This window comes from Tamandua tetradactyla, chromosome 14, assembly GCF_023851605.1.
Source record: "Tamandua tetradactyla isolate mTamTet1 chromosome 14, mTamTet1.pri, whole genome shotgun sequence".
Classification (NCBI taxonomy): Eukaryota; Metazoa; Chordata; class Mammalia; order Pilosa; family Myrmecophagidae; genus Tamandua; species Tamandua tetradactyla.
In genome coordinates this window covers 16839312-16865062 of record NC_135340.1, presented here as the reverse complement: position 1 = coordinate 16865062, position 25751 = coordinate 16839312, and the positions used below count along the sequence as shown (strand labels likewise).

Sequence of the window (25751 nt, the reverse complement as noted above, 5' to 3'; positions counted from 1 at the left end):
AGGACTGCAAGTGATGACTGTTCATTACCGCCCCGAGATAAGCTCCCCAATGGATGCTTTTCTTCTACCTGGTTATTCTACCTGGTTATTCTCCTGGCCGAGAGAACCAAGTTTGCTCTGGGCAGATACCATGAGGGCTATTTTAAATGTTCCATACAGGTCAGACATTTGAAAAATATTTCTTTTCTTTTCCTATCCCTTAGCATGTTTTTCCTTTTTTCAAGGAAAAAAAGAGGGAAAGCAAAACAGGAACAAAAACGAGTGGGATACAGAGATTTTAAACCTTTTTTGACGAGTTATGTATCACTGCAATTAAGACAACCTTTAGAAAAAAAAAAAAAATCCCTCTGAATCAGGATGGACTTCATCTGAGAAGATTCCATCTGCTAGAGCAGCCCAGTCCTGTCTCCCAGGTCTTGGCTGCTTCAGGTGAGCAGGGCTGCCCCCTCCCGCCCCACCCTCCTGCCCCAGGAGGTGACTGGGAGCACTTAGGAGTACAGTAGGCAGGAAGGGGGGGGAGGCAGGGGGGGCAGGGAGGGGTCAACACCCATCAGCAGCTGCTTAAGGAGTAGGCAGGGGAACTTTTCTATAGAAAAACTCAGGTCAGGAGATACTGCAAACCGATTTACACCACATGCTACCCAGTTGTGGAATTAAATTAAAATGCTAAGAAAGGTCTTGGAATGCCAATCCCTTCCTTTTTCCCCTACTTGCGTTTGGTACCCAAAGAATGAAACAAAAGCAGTTGGACTTGGTGGTTTAAAGGGAATTATTAAGCAGCTGGAACCAAGTGAAGGCAGCACACACCAAGGGAAACGATCTTCATGGAACTTTTACGTACCAAACGATTAAATGTCAAGACCCATCATTGTTCAACTGGTGATGTCTACGCAGGTTTGGTAACTTACTACTTCAGATTTAACCAAAAGACAAGCTTGACAGATTATCAGAATCTTTGGAGGAGGGGACAGGTGGGGTGGGGAAAAGAATGAGGTAATTTTAAAAAATGACTTCATAATAAAAGAAAAAAACCCACGACAATATTATCATCTCGCAGTCTATTCTAGTATAACGTAAAAGAGAAGCTTTGCCAAAAGTAGGAGAAACATTTCCAAATAAGTCATTATAGATTACATTTCAACTCTAAAATAAAAACTCACAAACATATGTTTGTCCATCAAACCTTAATGCATTTTTAACTCTTTCCTCTTGGAGGACATTTGACTTTTTCTTGTGCTACTTCCTTAATGATAATTTACTATGGCCTTAGCAAGTAGATAAGAACTGGGCTCATATATTTACATATGTATACTTACTTTTAAAATTTCCCTCAACAATAAGAAAACTTTAAATGGTTACCTCTGCAAATGAGTTCCGATTGGCCTGCAAGCCAACTTTTACTACCTCAAAAGGGTTAACTACGATGGCTTCTGTTAGTCCAGACCCCAATCCAGCAATGGCAAATGTCTAGAAAAATAAATCAATCAGTGCTTTAAAACAAGTTATCATGTGTATTGGGTTAAACAGCCTATTTATTACACCATGAAGCTGAATGTTATGATGAGAATGGAGAACTCCACATAAATGCACCGTATGCTATTACTAAACCACTTTGGTTCTTGATTAGATGCTGACAATTCATGAAGAAGAAATTACAGAAGCCACAAACCACATCCTAACAATTCAAAATAAAACGTCAAAACCCCATCAACAGCGACTTTTTCTTTTTTAACTAAAAGAAAAGCTGTTTTACTGATCTAAGGTGGATATTAAAACATATGCACACATAACAACTAAAAGAGAGTTTGACTTGGGAAAGTGAACTCATTTTTAAACACCTACTTAAATACATTTATTAAGCATATAAGGAAATTCAAGGAGCAGAACCACAAATGTTTATCAAAAGCTAAATTTCAGGTAACAAACAGCATAGCTGGAAGCATTTAAATGACTATCATGTTCCTAGAGCCTTTATTCTAGATTAACAAACAAAAATGATGTTTTTATTTATCCTTTCCCTAATTTTTTAAAACTGGTGATTGCCACAAAAAAAAACCTGAGATCCGATATGGATAGGTCATTCTCAGGTGCTCAACTAAAATCCAGAACATTTATCAAAGGATGACTGTATGCCAGTTTCTTACTTGCTACCTGCTAAGAATTTGTGAAATGGGAAAGAATGACTTTCTAGAATTTCCACTAGGTAGAATGCTTAAGGGCTTTTCAGAAAAATCTGTATCAAAAAATAACCACAATAATAATAATAATAGAAAGAAAACCCCAAAGCAGAAACAAAACAAAACAAAAGCCTCAAACTTTCAAAACAGTTACTAGAAAAAAATTATAATCTTTTCCATGCTGAAGCTATATGTCTCAGGAGAAGTGGTAGTACTATATGCAACTAAGAAAAGAAAAAAGCCAATGAAGCGTTAAGAACACATAACTCTTATTAGGGATCTCTGGTATTTTCAAAATAAGAGAATAAAATAGAGAAGGGAGAAAGGAATATTCTCTAACCTTCTAAGGGGAGGCAGGGTGGAGGTAGAACACGTTCCAGAGGCAGGTTTGGGCTTAGGTTCTGTCACCTTACTGGCTGTGTGACCAGGGATGCTGCACGCTCGGTAGTTTGTGCCTGGAAAAAGGACCCAGCCATGAGGGTACGTGGGGCCTGAAATCCAGCCTGCACCCTGCTTGCCAAGCCAGAACCCCAGAGAACCATGGCCTGCAAAAGTGCACTTTCTCACAGTTCATCCAAGGAAGGCCCCCTGCGCTAGCAGCAGCTCTGTGTGCAAATACTTAACCATTCTACGCTGCGTTCTCTCATCTACAAAGTAGAGATAATAATATCCAATCTCCCTACCTCACAAGGCTACTATGAGGGTCAAAATAACATGTGAGAGCCCTTTTTAAAGTACTCCACAAACACCGTTGCTCTTGGTGTACATAAAAACAGAGGAAGAAAGGAATCACACACAGATTCTACGTGAGAGGGAAAAACTAACGATGTTCTCCTTTCATCCCTTTTCATTACGGTTTTCAGCATGTTTGTACAGGGTACTCTACCAAATATTATGTTCATTTATCTCAGACTTCTACCATGCAAGCCAAAAGAGGAAAAAAATATACTAGTCCCAAACTCTTCTGACTGGGAAAGCGAAAATCCAGATGTTCAGGATTTTATTACTTGCTAAACGCAATCTTCCAAGTAATTCACTTTTTTTTTGTTCTTCTATAAAACTCAGCTACGTTAGCTGTCAGAACCAGTGTTCAGCAGTCCTTTGTCAAAAGAACTGATCACATATCAGCAGATCCTGTTGCTTAGATTGTTCCAGAAACCACTGTCAACTGTCCGTTTCTGGCCTCCTCAGCTTTTCATGGGAGAGCACCAGGGGGCATTTACTGTCCATTTAAGTGTCTAGCCATATCAAAAGGAAGTTGGAATAAATCAGTTCAAGAAGAGAGAAAAACTGCATACAGTTTGCACACATCAGCTTATGGTAGCTGGAATGGCCGAACGCTCTTCTGTTTCAGTTCTCAGGAGTGGAAAGAACTGCACCCTCTTCCCCCGTGATGGTGCTGGATCCCAGAACAGCCCTCGGCCCTCTGGAAACTATATATATGCATATATCTTGTTAGGGAGCTTTCAATCCCCATTTTGCCAAGATGTTTCAAAGTTAAGAATGACATTAAGGGAAGACACTGGGAATTTAAAAAAACAAACAAACAAAAAAAAACTTAGCTAATTTTAGAACTTGTGCTATACTTCTCCTTTTCTCCCCAACCTCCCTCACAGCCACCCTGCTTAGAGAGGAGGCTGGAAAACAGGTTTCTTTGTCGTAATAGAAAGTGATAATAATTGGTTTCTTAGCAGGATTCTTCCCAGAAAGGAGGTATGCATGGGTTGTTTTTTGTTGTTGTTGTTTTGTTTTTGCATGGGCAGGCACCGGGAATCGAACCCAGGTCTCTGTCATGGCAGGCAAGAACTCTGCCACTGAGCCACCATGGCACGCCCTGTATGGTTTTTTAAAAATAAAAGGTACTTCTTGGACAGTCTATTTGGCAGAATAGATATTCTGCAATAAATTTTTATAGATAAAGTAGCTAACGAGTTGAAGATCAGAACATTCCTTCTCTGGTCGAGTTTGGAGTTGCATTTCAGCAGACAAATGAGTATTTTCCTAGAGGCTGGAAGCTACATTGGAAGGCCAATGCAGATGTAATTCAGTTTAGTTTTGTTTTGCAGATTTGGGGGGAGAAATTAGTGCACTTTGCTCTCTCTCTGGGGCTCTTCTTGCATGCATATTTGTGGAACTCATTTGGTCAATGTAATCTTTCTTGCCTTGGGAAAAGTGGCAAAGTCACCCAGAAGGGAGGGGGTGATGTAGGGAAATGTTCAAATCTCCAAGTGATTTTCATGCAATAGGTGAGATGCATCATTGTAAGATCACTATTTTCCCTGGCTGAGTTGTTTACAGCCATTCCTATAAAAGGCCCTTCAGTCTGCATCTGACCACAGAGTGATATTATTGCAAACATTCATAAGTCCAAAGTCCTATATTTACTACAGGTTAAGCAAAAGCTGGAAAAATGACCTATTAGGAAATAATCTTAGGCATACTGACTTTTGCATAAATAGGTGTGTAGTATGTCTGTAAACATAAGCACATATTGGCTTTAAAAGAGTCTTTGCTAAATGCACTATTTATTATATATTGACCATATCTCATATGGGCCTTTCCACACAAATCATTTTTATCATAAATTCATCACTAGAGGCCATAAAATAGCCAAATTGTGAGTTATTAGGAAGATGGCTTTCAACAAGGAGCTGAACATTGAATAACTTGAATTCACATTTTAGTAGCTGGGCTTATGGGAAATCAAAAGGGTTTTTGTTTCCAGATTTTATTTTATGGAATAACATATACACTTAACTATAATAAATACTCTCACTTACCAATGCTGGTGACAGTGACACATATCCTAGCAATTTCTTGTACTGCTCAAAGGTGAAAAACTGTGAAACAAAACCAAAACCAGAGATTTATAACAATTTCCTGCAGCAAACCCTTTAATTGACTAGAATTTCTTTAGCAAATCATTATATTAACTGGCATTTAAAAAATGATAAACTATCTAGCAGTTTTTAATCTGGTCTCGGGTAGTTGCTATTGGATCTTATTTTAACATTCACATTTCAAATGTGGCTATAATAACCTACAGAAGAGCTGATGGTATCCTTTATAGCAGTAAATGAGCCATACAGCTTCCATTTACCATGACCATTTTCAGTTTCCCCAGATATCAATAGACTTCTTTTTTATGGCAGTGATTCAAAATTATAGGCATAGAGACCTGGAATCTCTGGTCTCCTGTGTTTGCTCTATGAGCTGCTTTCCCAGTGAATGCTCAATTTTCTGATCCACTTGTAAAAGACATCTACTCCTCAGCCTAAACTTTTCATATTTCTTTGTCTCCCTACTGTTCCATGGACTTTATAAATAAGAAGTGATGTGGCCATCTAGTTCACCCCATGCCTTCAAATAAGACTGCCGTCAACCTAAATGAAGAAAGACAGCTGCTTATACTTCTTCTTTTTTAATTTGATGATGATGATGATTTTGTTGAATCCTTTGGTAGGCGATGTTCAATGTAATTTTTTCTGCAAACTCTTTTCTATGGAGGCAAATTTCATTAATTACCTTGACGAATATGTCAAGATTCATTTTTGCCCCTCTCTTTCTATGTGCTTTATTTTGGACGTTTTGCTCCTGGGTACCCTGTCAGGACGTAGCTGCCGACTTCACTGAGAAAATTAGGTCCTGCTAGGGCCTGCTCTAAAGGCGCCAAAACGGCAAGGGAATTATATAGCCCCAATGTTTTCTGGTCTCTTACTTTATAGCCCAGTAAAACAGAGCGAGAATAAACACAGAATTTGAAGTCAACTAACACTCTTTTGTTAGAAAGAGGTGGCTCTTGTGGACATGGCCCTAATGAGTCTTTGGGAAGCCCAAGAGTTGTAGCACCAGACAGATTCAGGGTATTCTAAAGATCCTGGTCTTTATACCATAGTCTTTTAGATCAGCTATAGACTTTTCTAGAAAGGGATTCATTTATTCGGTGCCTCCTATGTTCTTGTGTTGGGGATGAAGCTGTGAACAATGAGAAAACCATGCCGCCTTGCTGGATGGAGATCCTACCTCTAGGGGATGGTGATGACTCTGAAACAACCCTGGTGTGTAAATAGTGCTCACCTGGGATTACCACTGTTCTGAGGAGATACATACTAGAAACTATTAGCCATGGAAGAAAAGCTGTTATAGTCTTAGGCTTTAAAGATAATTTATTTTTCTTCCATAGTAATGATCATCATCACTATTATTTGCAATCAGCTTATCAGGATTTTGAAGTCAGCAGTCCCGAGACTGAATCCAGGCTATGCTACTTAGCTGTTAAAGCATGGGTGAGTCGCTTAACCTTTCTAAGCCTCAAGAACACAAAATTTACCTTTAGAGTTGTGGTTTGGTCAAAGAAGAGAACTCAAGTAAGATGTCTTGATACGCTTGGCACGCAGGAGACTTTTGATAAATTTTAGTTGCCATTTCCTTTGTTCACTTTGGGTGCTAAAGGATGCCTAGTTGGTTTGGTTATATGTACCACTTGTGAGAGCCTACTGTGGTCCAGGAGACATGTTAAGACCTTTGTATGGGCTACTTCATTTAATCCATACAACAACATCATCAGGTAAGAGGTTATAGGTCAGCCATGATTCCCATTTTATAGATGTAGACCTCACAACTAGTCAGTAGAGTCATTAGGATTTCCTTCTAAGTCCAAAGTTTGTATATGGTTTTAACCACTGTACCATACTTAGCGATAAGCTGTGATTGCTAGTGGTTTGAAAAGAGCTTCTCTGCCCTAGGGTTTTCCTGGCTTTTGAGGATGGGGTCTTCTTGCCTCCCCTGACATCTACAAAGACCCTGGAAACCCGGGAGTCCCTCAAGGCAGAGGATTTAAAACTTTCTGACCACAACCTACACTAAAAAATATCTGCCCATCTCACACGCGCGTGCGCTTGCACACACGCATGCAAACATGGGCAGTTATACTGGAAACAAAGGCTTTTATGAAACAATGTATCTTTACTACGCCTAATGCACCCTTTCTATTTTATTCTATTTCATTAAAAAAAGATTGGGGGGGTGGGCCATGGTGGCTCAGCAGGCAGAGTTCTAGTGAACCCGGGTTCGTTTCCCGGTACCTGCCTGTGCAAAAAAGAAAAAAAAATTCTGGTCATGACTCACTAAATTTGGTGGCCCATTAAATCGATTTCCCGACACACTAATGGGTTATGATCTATATTTTGAAAATAGTGCTCTAGGGGGCACACGTTAGGTTTAGGGAAGTTCTGGGAGATGGCAGACTCTGTACTCCACAAAGGGTCTCACCACCTTGGTAGCTCCCATTTTGAAGTTGTGTTTTTTCTGACTCTCATTAGAGGGGATTAGGGATCAAACTGGTATCTCAGGGAGAAGACTGGAAGCATGGATTCCGCCTGTCATTCCAGTGATTTTTCACAGGGGAGTCCAAGTCTACCCCTTGGGGAAACCCTACACTTTTCATTTCTCCCTCTATAAAAATTTTTTAAAAACTCCAGCAATCAAACAAACAGACTGCAACCAGCTGATTGGCATCCATCAGCAATCTTGTTGGGAGCTTTTGGTGCATGAACAAGATAAATCAGGTACCTGGGAATAAAAGCCTAAAGGTCACAGTGATGAGTTGCTAATGTGTGAAATTCAAAAGCAAAGAACAATATATTTTCACATATTTTAACAAAAACTTAGTGCTTTAAACTAAAATAAAATTTTATTTCAATTTCTACCTCTGGGACTGAAATCTAATTTATTGGCTATTAAGAAAAACTGTATCTTAAGAAAGGAAAACTTAAAATCTTTAAAAATTGATTTCAACAATAGTAAATTAATGTAAATGTCTTCAATGCAGTTTGAAACTAATATTTACTAAATAGAGTCATTTGTTCATTTATTCATTTGACAAATATTGATTAGATATCTCCCATGTTCAAAGCTTAGAAGACATTATACTGGGGCTATACTCCAGAATTAATAGATTGTTATTTTCATTTCTTTCTATGTAACATTACTCCTTTTTGGCTTTTATAGTATTTCTTATATTAAGAAATAGCTAGTTAACATACAGATGTGATAAAAGAACCCTATCATATAAGATATGAGGTTATACCCTCTAAATGAAATTAGAAAGTTTCATGTGTAATAAAGTTACTCAAAGTCACAAAAACATAAGGAGTTTTGAGAACACTCATATTTAATCAAGGTTTTGGGAAACTTGAATATAAAATGTGGAATCCAATTCCTCATGCTATACATAATCTATAGTCCAGAATCTAGAAGGTTGTCTGGCTGAACTTATCCTGGGGAGAGGGGCTGGATCTGGAGTACAGGCCATTGTACTTCCCCAGAGAAGTGTCATGATGTGGCAGGGCAGGAGAGACCAAGACACTTTGCCACCGTCTAGGTGAACCAGTTCTCCAGACTGTACTTGTCCCTTTGCTGTCAGTTCAGGCTTATTAAGCAGTCTTCTGATGATTAATCGAGCCTCTCAGATACTCTGTTCTGGGGTGCAGTTATGTTACATGGAAACAGAGCCATTTGGGTTTTGCTTTTACCAAGTGGGATGACAGCAGTAATCAGTCCAGGGCTAATTATTCCCCACTACTAATGCAAGGCCCCTCTGAATACTCTTTCCAATGCCATACGAATTTTGAGGTTTTCCAGTTTGAGTGGTGGGAAAGGCACGATTCCCAGCCCTGTGTGAGACCTGAGCACTGTCCCCTCTGTGCCTTTTGGATGGGTCTTACCCAGACCTTGCTAGTTTGCTCACAGGCATGTGCTGACCGTCCAGGCAGACCTCAAGAGATATTGTGGGTTTGGTTCCAGACCACTGCAATAAAGTGAGTCACACAATTTTTTTGGTTCCCCAGTGCATATAAAAGATATGTTTATACTATACTATAATCTATTCATTGTGCAATAGCATTATATCTTAAAAATAATGTACATGCCTTAATTAAAAAATAGTTTATTGTTAAAAAATGCTAACCATCATCTGAGTCTTCAGTGAGTCATGATATTTTTGCTGGTGGAGGATCTTGACTCGATGCTGATAGCTGCTGACTGATCAGGGTGGTGGTTGCTGAAAGTTGGGGTGGCTCTGGAAATTTCTTAAGATAGCAATGGAGTTCGCCGCATCAACTGACTCTTCTTTTCATGAAAGATTTCTCTGCATCATGGGATGTTGTTTTATAGCATCTTACCCATGAAACTTTTTTTCAAAATTGGGATCAATCCTCTCAAATCCTGCCTCGCCTTTATTAACTAAGTTTATGGAATGTTCTAAGTCTTTGTTGTCATTTCAAAATGTTCACAACACCTTCACCAAGAGTGGATTCCATTTGAAGAAACCATTTTCTTTGCTCATCCATATGAAGCAACTCCTCATCCATTCAAGTTTTATCATGAGATTGCAGCGATTCATCCACATCTTCAGGCTCCACTTTTAATTCTAGTTCTCTTGCTATTTTGACCACATCAGCAGTTGCTTCTTCCACTGAAGTCTTGAACCTCTCAAAGTCATCCATGAGCATTAGAATAAACTTCTTCCAAACTCCTGTTAACATCGATATTTTGACCTCATCCCATAAATCACGAATGTTCTTAATAGCATCTAGAATGCTGAATCCTTTCCAGGTTTTCAATTTATTTTACCCAGATCCATCAAAGGAATCACTATCTATGGCAGCTATAGCCTTATGAAATGTATTTCTTAAAGAATAAGACTTGAAAGTTGAAATTACTCTTTGATCCATGGGCTGCAGAGTGGGTGTTGTGTTAGCAGGCATGAAAACATTCATCTCATTGTACTTCTCACTCAGAGCTCCTGCATGACCAGGTGCGTTGTCAATGAGTAATCATATTTTGAAAGGAATCTTTTTTTTCTGTGCAATAGGTCTCAACAGCGGGCTTAACATATTTAGTAAGCCATGTGGTAAACAGATGTGCTGTCATCCAGGCTTTGTTTCATTTATAGAGCACAGGCAGAGTAGATTTAGCATAATTTTTAAGGTCCTAAGATTTTCAGAATGGTAGATGAGCCTTGGTTTCACCTTAAAGTCACCAGCTGCATTAGCCCCTAGTCAGCCTGCTCTTTGAAGCTTTGAAGCCCAGGCATTAACTTCTCTTCTCTAGCTAAGAAAGTCATAGTTGGCATGTTTTTCCAATATAAGGCTGTTTTGTCTACATTGAAAATCTGTTGTATAGTGTAGCCACCTTCATCAAGTATTTTAGTTAGATCTCCTGGATAATTTGCTGCAGCTTCAACGTCAGCACTTGCTTCTTCACCTTGTATTTTTATGTTAGGGAGTTGGTTTTTTTTCCCTGAAACCTCATAAACCAACCTCTGCAAGCTTCAAATATGTCTTCTGCAGCTTCCTCACCTCTCCCAGCCTTCACAGAATTGAGGAGACTTAGGGCCTTGTTCTGGATCAGGCTTTGGCTTAAGGGAACGTTGTGGCTGGTCTGATCTAATCAGACCACTAAAATTTTCTCCAGATCACCAATAAGGCTATTTTGCTTTCTTATCATTTGTGTGTTCACTGGAATCGCACTTTTAAGCTCCTTCAGGAACATTTCCTTGCATTCACCTAGCTTTTGGCCTGTCTTGCTTTCAATATGTCTTCCTCCCTAAGCTTAATCATCTCCAGCTTTTGATTTAAAATGAGAGACATGCGAAGGTCACAAACCCCGACCACGGCAAGGTCGGGCTGTGGCCTTCAACAAAAAGAACAAGGAATTCGGAGCAGTATCTCTGATGGCTACTTTCCTCTCCAGAAGGCTGAAAATACACTATCTAGCTGCCTCTCCACCAACCGCCATGTTGCCCTGAGAATGTGAATGTGGGGCTGGCCCGTGGGAGTGAATGGTCAGTGTTCACAGCAGGCTCCAGCCTCATGGTTCCTTCTTACATCCACAGCAGCCACCACAGAATGTCAAGTCTGTCTGCCCCAGGGCACAAGGCAGTGGGGTCCGATCAGCAAGCACCTACCAGCACATCGCCATTTGGGCACAGAGGGCCCCTGCTGTTCTGTGACATCCGAGCCCACAGATTTCTGGAAGAGAGCCTCTCAGCTTCTTATGGGCCCAAGCCCAGGCTAGCAGGGGAGAATCTGAAACTAACCACCAGCAAAGGCTGGCTGAATCATGATGAAACCTGCAGGCATTACTTTTCGGACACTGATTTCTTCACCAATGCTGTTCACACCCACTGCTCCGACTCTGCCAGAATGCAGCTCCTTGTGGTGGCAGGGCCTCTCCCTTCAGGGCCCCCTGGAAACCAGGCTGAGCTCTGGAGTTAATGACAACTAACTCTGTCAAAATGCAGAGATTTACATAACTTCCATCCTTGGTTTCCTTGTTTTGTCTTTTGATTTTTTTTTTTAAAGCGCCAATATTTTAGTGGGAACACCAGAGTTAGCCTATGGTTTAAACATTTTACAAGAAGGGGCTCTGTACAGAAAACTGAAAAAAAGTTTGAAATATTGCAAGAATTACCAAAATGTAATTTTTTTTTCCTTTGGTAATATGGATTTTACTTTACTACCTATTTGTTTTTTTTCAACCAAACCTTGTTGTTAATCCCTATCTGGATGTTTTCTTTGAGTGACACACATTCTCTTCCCTCCGTGGCTTCCTCTTTAGGCTGACATAGTTGTTTTTAGCCTTTACCTTCACCCCTGAGAGGCAGGGCACCTTTATAACTATGTGGCTGCTGTCAGACTTTCTGGGAAAGTCTGGGAGCTGCGTGTGAGTGTGTCTGTGCATGCATGTGTGAGCTCATGTACCCGGTAATTTTAGTGACTGTGTGTCACTAAAATTACCAGGAGTGAGGACTGCTTATAATTAAAATATTGATAAAAGAAACAAAACAAAGAAATAAAGTGAGAGACATGTGACTCGTCCTTTCACTTGAAAACTTAGAGGCCAAGGTAGAGTTATTAATTGACCTAATAATTTCAGTATTGTTGTGTCTCAGAGAGGAGGGAGGCCTGAGAAAAGGGAGAGAGACTGAGGAAAGGTGGGTTGAGGGGGCAGTGAGAGCACACAACATTTAGTGATTAAGTTTGCTGTCTTGTATGGGCCCAGTTCTTGGTGCCCCAAATAACTACAAAGATCATTGATCACAGATTGTCATAACAGATATAATAACAATGAAAAAGTGTGAAATATTGCAAGAATTATCAAAACGTGAGACGGAATTGCTCGATGCAGGGTTGTCATGAGCTTTCAATTTCTACAAAACGCATCGTCTGTGAAGTGCGATACAGCAAAGTACAATCAAAGGAGGTATGCCTGTCCTCAGCTCAGGACGTGAGGGGGCTGTGGCGGACTGAATAATGCACCGCAACCAAAGACTGGTTCTCAGTCTCAGTCTGCGTTCCCATGGGTGTGGCCCATTTGTAAACAGAACTCTTTGATGATGCTATTCTTCATTAAGGTGGGTCCACTTTGATTCAGGGTGGGTTTTAATCCAAATTACTGGAGGCCTTATAAAGAGGGAGATGCAGACGAAGAAGCCTGAAATCAGAAGGAGAAAAGCAGACACAGGAGGGGTGGAGAGGTGTAGGGGGAGGGGGAGGGGGAGGGGGAGGGAGAGGGATTGACATGTGTCAGAGAACTGCCATCACTGGAATGCTACTGACCTGGGGAGAAAGCATGGCTTGTCCATGCCTTGATTTGAGACTTCTGGCCTCTAAAACTATGAGTCATTAGCTTCCTATTGTTTAAGTCGACCCATTGCATTGCATTTGTGAGCAGCTCCAGCAAAATAAGATAGGGCCCTTCTGTAGCTCTCTGGAGTTCTTTCTCTGTGCAGCCCTCTTCTCCCCGGTACTGGGACCTGTGTACGCTAAGCCACCCTATTCTCCCCAGATTCTCAGCTCTGTCTCAACAACAAGAGTCTGCTGGGAACTGCCTCGATTTTCTGTCCCTACCCAAGGGCCTAAAAATTCTCTTAAGGGGGTAAACCGGGGCAAATTTAGGGCTCAATCTTGATTGTTTCCCCTCTCAGTTACCACTATCTTTCATTGCCTGATGTCCAAGTGCCTTGCAAATTGTTGTTTCATATATTTTGCTCATTTTTTGTTTTTGTTCCAGGTGGGAAAATCAATCTGGCCCCTGCTAATCCATCTTGGCTAGAAGCGGAAATCTTGGCCTTACAGATATTCTCTGCATAGTAGGTGTGGGAATTGGGGGTACAAGTCTGTCATGTCTCCTTTACAAAGTATACATTTTCGTTGCATTTCTCTCTGCACATTTTTCATTTATTCAGGTAACAGTGATTCAACACCTACCATGTGCACAACCTATGACAGGTGTGGTGACGCAGCGATGAGCAAACAGCCTTCGCAATTTATACCCTCTTCTGAGTGTGGTGAGCATCAGGCAGTCCTTGAGACTCAACGTGAAAAACAGCATTTCTGGACCTGTAACACGTAAACTAGCTGTCGCTAACTGGAATGTGGCCACTCCTGTGTCTGAGGGACCAGGTGGTCTCTTTGTGAAGTCTTCCTTTTGTTTTGCTCACTGCAATATTAATTTGGTCTTAATTTGTGAAAGGAGAAGTTTTATTTATTTAGCGTGGGTGAGTCATTCTTTTACCGATGAATCTCATTTCAAATAAAAAAGTCCAGAAAAAGGAAAAATTGTCTGTTTCTGATTATGGTAACAATTGTAACTAAAGTGTCAGGACCAAGGAAGATGTATAGACATATATATATATATATATAGTCTCTGAATTTTTTTCCTGAAGTAAACTTTGATGACATACGGTGAGGCAGTTTATGATGTATGAAATCGTTACAATCAGGTGATAGCTTTCCTCACAGATCCTAAGACAAATATCTATAAAACGAATGTTTTCATAAATTGGGTTGAAAAACTAGTGCTATCCATCTGGCAAAGATACTTAACTCTAAGTTAGACTTAAAAAGCCAAAGTACTTACCATATGTCCCAATAATTTTAAGGTACAATCTATTTGAAACAAGCTGTCTGGGACACATACATCGTATCCAGTTGCCCAAAAGTTCATCTGTTAACCATTGTTCTGGAAGGGAGCGTTGTTTTTTATAAGTACAGACTAACTCAGTTGCATAAAGCTAAACTTTTTTTTTTTTTTTTAGTAAAAAAATTTCAATGTTGATAAACCATAATCCTTTTAAAGTTTAAATTGTCTCCAGTATATACTATTAAGGAAAAATATTCCAGGAAAAGCTTTAATTATAATTTACTTTATTTATACATGTAAAACACTGAACAAATGAATATATTATTCCGTGGAGACAAAGTGACTTTCCTTTTGAACAGGAACTCTGCTCTGTTTGTTTACTTGGGCAATCTTTTATCAAGTGAAGCCATTTCATAATTCAATTCAGCCCTTTTGTGTACTTTGGTGAACTTTTTCCAGATTCTCTGCTGCGATTCAGACTCTTATAATGAAATTTGTATTGAAGTAATATAAAATCACAAAAACGATAACAAAGATGAATTTATAGAGAAAGAATGTTTTTGGGCTTTGTTTTCTGAGTTCTAGACCTAAATTAAATCCTACTAAATTTGTATCTTGACATAATATAAAAGTTTGGGCTTTCAGTATGACACGTATGTGGATTATTTTATCATGCATTTTAACCCAGTCATCATGTTCATTTACTGAGTAAAAGTCTATAAGTTGCCCCTTCCTATCTTTCAGGAATATGGGGTCTACAGATTGGATGAAGTATGTGAAAAAAGCATTATGTCAGTAATTAGTAGGAAAGGAAGTCTTTTAATCTTAGTTCCGTTATTGTGATGGAAAGACAAAGCTACATTTGGTGATGTCAGCGGTATGTGGTGGCAGCGGGGGGGGGGGGGTGGGTCGCGGGGGGAGACAACACTGTCAATACTGGCGAGAGGACTTCTGTCTTAGAGGACATGCAAAGAAAATGACCAGATTCACTTCCTTCTCCACAAGAGGTCCTGCCAGATCTCCGTGTTCCTTTCCAGAGACTGACCCAACAGTGGCACTGTGAACCTCTCAAGTTACATGGTTAAACGGATGGAAACCAGGGTAGTGGAAGCAGTAATTATTTTTATTTCTTTTTTTGGCATGGGCAGGCCCCGGGAATCGAACCTGGGTCTGTGGCATGGCAGGTGAGAACTCTGCCACTGAGCCACCGTTGCGCCACCCTTTTTTTTCTTAAGGAATAATTTTGTGAGATCCAGAAGAGAGGATTTTTAATGGAAGAGACCAAGAGAGAACATGAAGTTAGTATGCAAATAAATGTGTGATATAAGAATCATATACAAAGGAATATAGTGTATTAGATGAATCTGCTAAAAAAATATTGGAAATGATTTGGGAAGAAAGATTTTTCTGCGTTTTCTCTCTCCCTCGCTTTTTAAAAAATAATTATTGCTCCAAAGGAAAATTTCTGCATTGCTTTAAGAAAAGGTCCAAGCTATTTTGTGGCTGTTGTGGTTTGATTACATGAATCTCATCCACTACTACGCTTTTTGTATAACTTCCTCATTGGAAAAAGAATTTTTTTTAATCCACAAACTGATAGATATATTTAAGAGATTGACCATGTCTTATTATAATAAAAATTATGCTATAATTTATGCATTAAAATTCTTATGCTTCATTCACAATAATGTCCCACAGACCGTTGTGGGATATTTTAATGTTGGAACTGTCCCTGCAGACTATTTTTACTTGGTGGGAAGGCATTCAATGCTTACCTTCACTGCTCTTTTTGGTGTTTCAGCCAAGATGGGCGGCAGAATTCCTTTGTAGAAACCAAACAACCTGCAGAATAATAAAAGATTTTCATATAAATTAAACAAGGAAATTGGGAACCACGTAATTCTGCCTTTGTTTGTGGATAAAGCGACTAATCCTATTCTCCATTATTCAATGTAGAACACCAGTCATGATGGTTTCCTTTGTTTCAATTCTGAAGTGGAGAGATTATGAACTTTTATTTGGCATTATGATATGCAGAGGATGAACAAATGATACTAAGACTGGAATCCCTTATCATTGCTAAACTTACTGCTGTTAAAAATGACCACGACTTCTTAAAGATGAAGTTGTCTCTCCTCACTCAAAGGAATCTTGCATTTTTTTTCTCAGCTGTATGACAGGTAGCTCTAAACTATTTACAGTTTGTATTTGCTCCCTTTTGGTTACCAAATGAGGTTAGGGTTATACCGGAACCCACTCATCTGAAACTGTCTGAGGTTCACAACGTGATGAAACCCTAAATTTTATCTTTACTAACACAGTGAGATGAACACATTCTGGCACTCGTACCGGTGCTTCCAGACATTGGGGGGTGATTGGTTATAAGGATATATATTGCTGACAGAGGAAATGCCAAACTTCTTTCCTGATAGGCAGTCTCATAAGCATGGAGGCAGCTTTTGCTGCCAATGTCAGAAGTTTTTAGGCAAAAAACAAGAATGACCAGTGCAATCTATAATAAGATTTATGAAAGCTATCATTTATTGCCTATTAAATTACAGAATGTAAAATTTCAAATTTCTCTATCCTGGAATCTTTATCTATTTATGCCATCTCCTCATTTTAAACCTGAAGAAATATAAATATAAGAGAATGTTCTATATTGTTTTCTGAGGCACTCAAGTTTTTCTGATGAGCCTATGGTTGTTTCAGATAAGAGCAAGAATTAACCTGTCCCTAATTTAGGATAACCATTAAATGGGGCTGGAGCTTCTCTCATTGACTCCCCATGATTCACTCCAAATCTGCTTCCAGTTGTGCATCTGGAAAAACAAAGTTAGAGCTTATCCAGGCTAACATATTGTGCCACCCAATCCAACATGGTGACCTCTTTTTCATCCTTGGATTCACTGGCTTACACAGCTCTCTTCGGTGAGGCCAGTAAAGGGCTTGTCTTACAGCTCCTAACTTGCTAGCTCTTTGAGGGCAGGGATTTTTTTTATCTGAAGCCCTTTAGGATACTTTCCCCAGAGCCTTTCCAACAGGTGGAAGCAACAAAGAAAGACACATTGTTAGCCCAGTGGGAACTTACTACAAGGAAGGAATTCTAATAGTCAGAACCATCTAAAGATAGAATGGGCTCTCCTGAGAAGTGGTGAGCTCCCTTTTATGTCATACAGTCAAGCAGCCTGGGGTCTTAATGGTCAGGGGAGCCAAAGATGGGATGTACAACAGCAATGGATGGACTTAAAGACCTCCAACGGTGATCTTACCAGTTCTCAGATTTTATTCTTCAAAGAGAAAACCACAAAAAGACGTGAGCAAGTGCTTTTTGGAAGAAATGAACTCTGCATTACTTCGAACTTTTGCCTAAAGTTTGGCACTGGTTCTCTGGAACCAACTTATTGGTATGATATGTGATATTGCTCACAGGCAGCAATTGATTGGGCACTTCACCCAAATGAATTCAGATCTATTCTACCTCTTTGCACCAGTTTATTGGTCCATGGGTGGGCAACGATCCAAGCTGGACCTATCAGAGATCTTTCTCCATGATTCTGGAACTGGACCTGAAAAAGTCAGTCTTGCTCTGTGCGATTAAAGCTTTAAGGTAAAAAGCTAGTATGCCATCAGTACTCATGTTCTCAGTCATTGGAAAAAGCCAATCTGCAGTGTTAAAAAGAAGGAAGCCACCATTAAGGGACACAAAGAAGCAAGATGAAGAGAAGTCCTGGTGCTGTTTGTGACCCTGGTTCTAGGTTTTCTTTAAGCCTACCTAGCATTTCTACACTTCCTGAATATTGTTCAGGAATATTGTTATTCAAATTTGCCTTTGAGTCTATGGGATACCTAATAACATTACCAATAAACCCATGCTTATTTTTATTTAAATAAGTTTGAATTAGGTTTATTATTTACATCCCAGAATCCTGGATACATAAAGTAAACCCCATGGCTTCTACAGCCAACGTGGCTGCTCTGGGGCCTCTTTGCCAAGTCTTCTCATTAAAAAGCCAAAGTTTGATATACAGATTCTAAAACAAAAAGGAATTGTAATGTTTTATAAGGGAGATTCATTTTTTTCCTGCTAAAGAACCGATATCTATATTCACATATATTGTTCATTCTGCCAATTTTTCTCCCTTCGTGTAGCTCTGGCCTGATATACAGAGCATGCAGCTTCCTGGGACAATGAGGAGGGAAGTTAAGGGTGGGGCACCCATATCAACATGCTTCATCCTGCTTATTATTTTTTTTTCATATTTAGCCTACTCACTGGATGAACGGAAAGTGGGATTTTTTTTTTTTTTTTTTTTTTTTGCATGGGCATTCTCAGGGAATCAAACCTAGATCTCTGGCTTGGCAGGTAAGAATTTTTGCCACTGAGCTCACTGTAGCATCACCCAGAAAGTGGGATTTTAAAATGTTTATGTGGGTGCATGGGTGGTTCAGTGGTAGAATGCTCACCTTTCATGCGAGAGACCTGGGTTCAATTCCTTGACCATGTACCCCCAAAAAAGTAAAAACTGTTTATGTAACAGCTGTTTTCCATGATAGAACAGCAAAGGCACTGCTCTGATTTCATGTTTTCACCCACATCAAGCCAAATGGAGAAATCTTTGAAAGAGGCACAGAAGCCAATGCAATACCTCCCATAAAATTGTAGAATGAACTATGTCTTGTTTTTCATAGCAGTTACTTCTAAAAGTTGTGAGTTTGATTATAACTATCCTGTGTAGGAAAAGGCTAACTTGGATGTATATGGAGTTGTGGTAATATTATGAGTAAAAGTAGTCAACATTTGTTGAAAGCTTACTATGTACCAACCATTCCAATAAGAATAAATATGTGTAGGCCACTGAACCAACCTGTAGCAACCTCACTCAACTCTCACAACAATCCTTTGAAGGAGATATGATTATTTCAATTTTGTAGGTGATTCCTAATGTTACATTATTGCCTAATGGGGTGCAGTGACTCAAATCAAGTTCTGTTCATGCCATTGTCATGTCATATTGACCCCTGGGAGATATGGTACTGCAGTTTTTCTTGAAATAAGGCTATTTCTATAAATTTTCGAAAAGTTAAATTCCTGTTGCATCACTACTTTGTCATTTCTTATTTTAGGAGGAAGCAAAAATGATAAGGCAATTAAAAATCAGGTATCTATTCCCATTTCCATTCAGCTCTTTTTTACTGAAATATGAAACACTCGCTGTGTAATTGAAAGAACTGGTCTATGAAGAGTGAGATTGTTTTTGTGAAGGCTTTTAAGGTGTTGATTAAATATTTTCCAGTTGGATCAGAATGAGGTAAGAAGCATTCCCGGTTAATTTTGTCAATGTGAGAGAAAGAAAATGTACACTTCAGCAATACAAAACACCAAAATATTGATATGAAATATTAAAAATCAGAATTGTTTTTATCGAAAAAGTCAGCAGGGAGCACCGTTGGCTGCTAACCCAACAACAGAGGTACACCTCCCCTAACCCGACCTTATTTCTTGGGGACCAAAACCCTGATTTGGTGCAGGTGTTCAATATTCCAAGCTCCGGGAGGAGCAGCCTTCTCGATCACTGGGGGTGCAGCAGGGTTATTCAAGCCAATCACAGCAGTCCCATTTCCTTGCTACTGAGTGGGTTAGGTATGGGCCTGAGCCAAGTCTAGGGGACCAGCTGAGGAGTCTGCTGAGAGTATTGGATTTACTCCCTAAGGAAACAGAGTATACAGGAACACCTTTGCTAGCTGATGTCTTAGTTGCATGAGATGCCTGAATGCTGCAGCCAAGTGGGACCTCATTGCTCACAAGCATGGTTAAGCAGCACGACAGAAAGGACCTGCACCCTGACATTGTTCAACTACTGAGCTAACCAATCCTCCAGATTTATGGTTATGTGAAATTATTATTACTATTTAATTATTTATTTTGCATGGGCAGGCACTGGGAATCGAACCCAGGCTCTCTGGCATGGCAGGGGAGAACTCTGCCACTGAGCCACCGTTACCCGCCATATTTTTAAACTATTTGTTCTGTTTTCATTTCTCTTCTGATAGCCTGCAGCCAAAAATGTTCTGATACCAAGAGCCTTTGGGAGATTTCTGAAAAAGTCTTAAATTGTAATTCTTAAGTCATAATTATGTTGAGAATAATTGTAAAATGTTAAGCAACATATTTAGAAGGAGAATGTGAGAAAATTATTAAAAATGATTTAAGATCCTTTTTCATAGGGTACTCATGAAGCATTAAAACACTCTCTCATTAGTCTGTATACTGAGCTGTTTGTATATAACCTGGTCATTCCCAGAAACTTCGCGTATTTATGTGACACCTGAGACTCAGAGTTAGAGCTAGTAGTGAAAGTCAGCAGGACCCCATAAAGGAACTGTTTGAAAAGTTGAAAAAGGGATCAGACTTTGACTAGAGATATGGATGAAGCTGATCTGGTTAGGACTGGGATAGATCAGAATACAGGGCAAAGGATGATATCATCCATATTTTCAAATTTCAACTTCTGTGTGAGACCAAAGGGAAAGATGTTTAATTGGTGCAAAATTTATATTTTGGGTAGCACATTACCTAATTAACTTGTGTGATCTACCTAATTAACTTGTGTGGTCAGTTTAACCGAACACCATAAGTACGTGGAATCTTGAATAGGGCATGAGAACTCATTGGTTTGTCCAGGTTAGTGTGATGTCCTGATAAATTCCAGAGTAATTTGGGAGGTGAATAAAGTAGTTCCCTTGAGGGATTGGGGAGAAAGAAGGAAAGATTCAACTTCCCCATTTGCAGAATTTCTGATACTCTCACAAGCAGTGGAGACAATCAAATCAATAGGCCAAGCTCTCGATCTTGGGGTTTGCCCCTATGAAATTTATTCCTGCAAAGATATAGGCTAAGTCTACTTCTAATTATGCCTAAGAGTTACTTCCAGAAAACCACTTTTGTTGCTCAGATGTGGCCTCTCTGTCTGAGCCAACTCAGCAGGTGAACTCACTGCCCTCCTCCCTACATGGGACATGACTCTCAGGGGTGTAAATCTCCCTGGCAACGTGGGACAGAAAACCTGGGATGATATGGGACCCAGCATCAAGGGATTGAGAAAGCCTTCTTGACCAAAAGGGGGAAGACAGAAATGTGACAAAATAAAGTGTCATTGGTTGAGAGATTTCAGAGTCGAGAGATTATCCTGGAGGTTACTCTTATGCATTATATAGATATTCCTTTTTGGTTTATGGTGTATGGGAGTGGCTGGAGGGAAGTCCTGAAACTGCAGAGCTGTGTTCCAGAAGCCTTGATTCTTGAAGATGACTGTATAATGATATAGCTTTTACGATGCGACCGTGTGATTGTGAAAACTTTGTGTCTGATGTTCCTTTTATCCAGAGTATGGACAGATGAGTAAAAAAAAAAAGAAGGATAAAAATAAATAAATAATAGGGGGATAAGTAGTAAAATAAATTGGGTAGATGGAAATACTGGTGATCGATAAGAGGGAGGGGTAAGGGGTATGGGATGTATGAGTTTTTTCTTTTTATTTCTTTTTCTGGAGTGATGCAAACGTTCTACAAATGATCATGGTGATGCATACACAACTATGTGCCATATTGTAAGCCACTGATTGTATACCACGTATGGACTATATGTGAATGAATTTGTCAGTAAAAAATATATATATATATATTTAAAAAAAACACTATCTCACTGGGATGATTTCCTGTAAGAGAACTCCAGACAGCAGATGGGTCATGGAAAAGCTAGCAGACCAAAGTTGTACAGTAACTATAAGAATGGGGTACCAGGTCTCCAAAGCCATTAGATTATGATGGTTAATATATTAATGAGAGTTATTTTCAGAAACGTTAGTCGACACAGAGTGCTACAACATTGGATCACATTTGTTTTCAATTGTATAATCAAGATGAGGCCTTGTAATACTTATGTACAACTATAAAACGAAGATCAAAAACTACATAGCATATGTTCCTCTCAAAGACACAGCTCACACATAGCTTATTTGAAATACAGATTTGTGCCAAAGCCTACAAAATAATTTTACCCTTCATTTCCCCCTGCCCCCATTTTTTAAGTGTGAAACTATTAAACATATGGATGGCTCCAGGGTCATATAACAACCAACGAAAAGATGCTGACTGTATGGAAGTAAGGAAATATGGAATTTCCTGTGAGCGCTAGCATGTGTCCAGTCTTGGTGTTACCGTTACAGAAAATCAAACCTTCAGAGAAGTCTTCCTGCTGTCTCTCAATAACAGGCTCCAATTTTAGGTGACCCAGTTTCAAAGCCCAAATTTTAGACACCCACAGGGACCAGAAAGAGCCTTAATCAAGCATCTTGTACCTGACCATATATATCTTTAGACTGTCTGGATAGCAGAACAAAAAAAGTTACTTGTTTTAAATGAGCTACTAAAATCTGAAGACTTTGTGGTGAAAGAGGGTAGACAGGGGAGAGCTTATTCTCAAACTGTCTCAGGCAAAGGAAACAAAGCGAATGGGAAAATCATGCCCCGACTGAGTCATCATCCTGTTGGTTTTGCTATTATTTTTCTAATTTAGTATGTAGAAAACATTTGTTTGAAAATCATTTGTACTGTAGACTTAGAGTGCGCCTACGAGGGGGCTGGCAAATTTTCTAAATTGCTAGATTATTCGGCAGGTCTTGGTGTTAGGAGCAGTAACGTGGAATCTTCTCTTCTTTCCAACCCCCAGTGAGAAAGAAAACAGTGGAGCTGCTTCTCAGCTGACCTTTAGAGGGAGTCAAACCCTGCTGTCTATTGCAGAAAGGTTATCATAAAATTCAATGGATAAATTAATGAGAAAATGAGTATGAGTCTAAGAAAACCACGAATGAAATAATATCTTCTTGCTCAAGAGAGGACAAAACGTCCAAATCTGCTGCCTGTGGAAACCGGGACTTTTCCTGGTTGTCAAAGGTTGAGCGCTGAGAGTCAGAACCCGAGTCCAGGGACTATCACCCTGGGAATCCTGGGGGAGATATGCACATTATCCTGGCCTAAAAAGGCCAATTAGAGAAATAATTTCCAAGTTGCAAAGCCATGTTCAAAGCCACCTGCAGCATACTTATGCACAGCACGAGAAGAATGCTTTCACCTGGATCCCAACCCTTTGCCAAAAACCTGGCATTCAGCAAGCGTCCAGAGCAGTAATAACACTCACCGGTGAAGCATGAAATAGGAGCGACAGGGAAAGTGACATCAGATCCCCAGTTGGGGAAATTGGAAAGCATTAACACGTCTGTGTACCTAACAGAGCACAATTACTACATTTTATTTTGTTTCAACAGTCAGGACCTAAATGAACATCACTATTCAGTTATTTTCTGGGCACTGATCCAAGTTCATCTTTGGTGAAGTTGAGTTTGAAGCCTTGCAGTCAATCATATCTTCACAATTTGTTCTTCTTTCAGGCTTCAGGCATCCTCCTGATTTCCATTTCTTGTTTGGAAGCCTTGAGTCATCTGTTCTGGCAACATGACCAATCCAAATCAGTCATTTTCTCCAAATTATATTGAAATAGGGATCTCGCTAGCTTGTTGTTTTCTTCTTCCTTCTTTCTTTCACATAATTTTCCCTTTAAGGATTTCCAATACAAAGCTGATTGAAGGCATATAATATACTCTTTCTGCCGCTGCTGCCATCAAATCCAAGTTTCTTACCCACATGCTGTAGCTCTGTAATGAAAACAATGAGACCCACATTCAGCCCTCGCGGAGAATGCAGGGCTCCTCCGGCTGGCTAGCCCACACGCCCCGGCCAGAGCCTGAGCTCTGTTGCTACACCTTTAGGGCTTTATGCCGACATCACCCACACTCCACCAACCCCAGGCTCACAGAATCCAAATGGAAGAGTGGGGATTCGTGGCTCTGTCACTTGAGTTATGTAGAATCTGCAATATGATGTCCACAGAAGTGCATGCATCTGAGGGCCATTTTCATTTAGTCAAAGGAGAGAGGGAAAATGCTGTATCCTTCAAAGGGGAAGAAAACAACTCTAAAAGAGAAAGTGATACAGACTCGTCTTTTAAAAGTGGCAAATGAACTTCAAGGAAGCATAATGTAGTGAATGCGTTAGCTCACATCCATAGACAAAAGTTTTCTCTTCTCGACTTCTATTGGGTCTTTGGTACATATAATTATTATTCATTACTGAGAATTTGCTGAATTAAGTTCCTTCATATGGTCACTGGAGATGTTTGCTATCCCCAAACCATACTGCTTTCATTATATGCTGTTATGGAGGAATTTTTAAAGTTTTCCTGAACACACACTTTTAACTGAAGTTTCAACATGATGTGTACAAGGACAATCAAATTTTCTTGATGTGTCTAAAAAAGCAAAAACTTTGATTTTCTAAGATATTAAAAGAAATAGTCTAGCTGACGGTATCATTTAGGAGGAAAGCCCATGGCTCCTTTGCTGGAATGCTGGAAGGGCACTCGATGCACTGGCCATGCTGGGCAGCTCCGCCCAATGACAGCGTTAGGTGATACAGGAACCAGAGCCCCTGCTGGAAAACGCTAAGGGAAAACATGGGGAAAGACATCTGAGAAGCAACTAAAGTGGTAAATAATATTGGTAAAATGTGGGTCTTAATTGCCCCATTCATCTTTAAGTGAAAAGACTTATTTGTAAGTGACTACACGAGAAGTGTATTAATTTTCAGTGGCAGCAGTTACATGGCTTATAAAGGTGAACACAATTCCATTCAGAAATGAGAGTCAATCAGAGGAAAGAGGACCCGGTCTCGGAGTCCAAAAGTCCTTCACCAGTGAGCTCTTGGCCAAACAAGCCCCACTGAGGGAATTCTAGTCCCCCCTTTCCTATCTCTCACCAGTCACCTTTTCTCCTCTCCTCCGCTCTTCCTGATTTCTGTCCTTCCCCTTCACAAACTAACAGTCATTTATTCATTCACTCAATCATTCAACATTCTTTACGCCCAGCACTTGGAGAAACATTATTTTGTAGGGTCCATTGTTGATACAGTGCTCCCATTGTCCCCAAATCAACTAAGACCTTACTACTCCAAGCAGCCTCCTCTGAGATAGTACACGAACTCCTCATATTGCACTCCTTCCTGCATTACTCGACCAAGCTGTTGCTTTTCATAGTGCATTACATGCCTGATCAATATAGCAGACACCTGGATAATGTCATATTGAATGTAAATATGCCTGAGTACATGCTTATACATGTACATACACATGTAGACAGATCCATATGGGCACATACGGCCCAGTAGCCACAATAATAGTCTGGATGACTTGCATATTTTTAACTAAATAGTGTTACATTATTTACATGATTATTCTACTTAATCCACATTATAAATGAATGAGACGATGGCCACTCCTGTTCCTTATCACCAACCTCTAGCATTTAGTATTAATTCATCGTTACTATCAGTAAAGGCCATGTAAGATGATGGAGTGGACACATGTGCAGGCAGTGGGGCCACACCCCTTGGGCTTGAATCCTGGCTCGACCCCGAGTTAGCTGTTTACCCACTATGGCAAACCCTTGGCATAACAGGTGAGCAAATTAATTGCAAAGCATTACTGCTGGACTAGAGATGATTTTCTATGCCAGCTCTCTATACCAGTGCTTA

At 39.9% G+C, this 25751-nt stretch overlaps 1 protein-coding gene across 1 annotated transcript in view; it reads right to left on the bottom strand.

The window, feature by feature from the left end:
• The window catches only part of SLC25A21 (solute carrier family 25 member 21), a 462293-nt gene that overhangs the window by 42633 nt on the left and 393909 nt on the right, over window positions 1-25751 (bottom strand). The window contains exons 4-6 of the mRNA XM_077126923.1: window positions 15881-15947; window positions 4958-5017; window positions 1360-1467 (exon numbers count right to left, since the gene is read on the bottom strand). Coding sequence (XP_076983038.1) covers window positions 1360-1467; window positions 4958-5017; window positions 15881-15947 — 235 coding nt within the window. The remainder of the gene's footprint in view (window positions 1-1359; window positions 1468-4957; window positions 5018-15880; window positions 15948-25751) is intronic.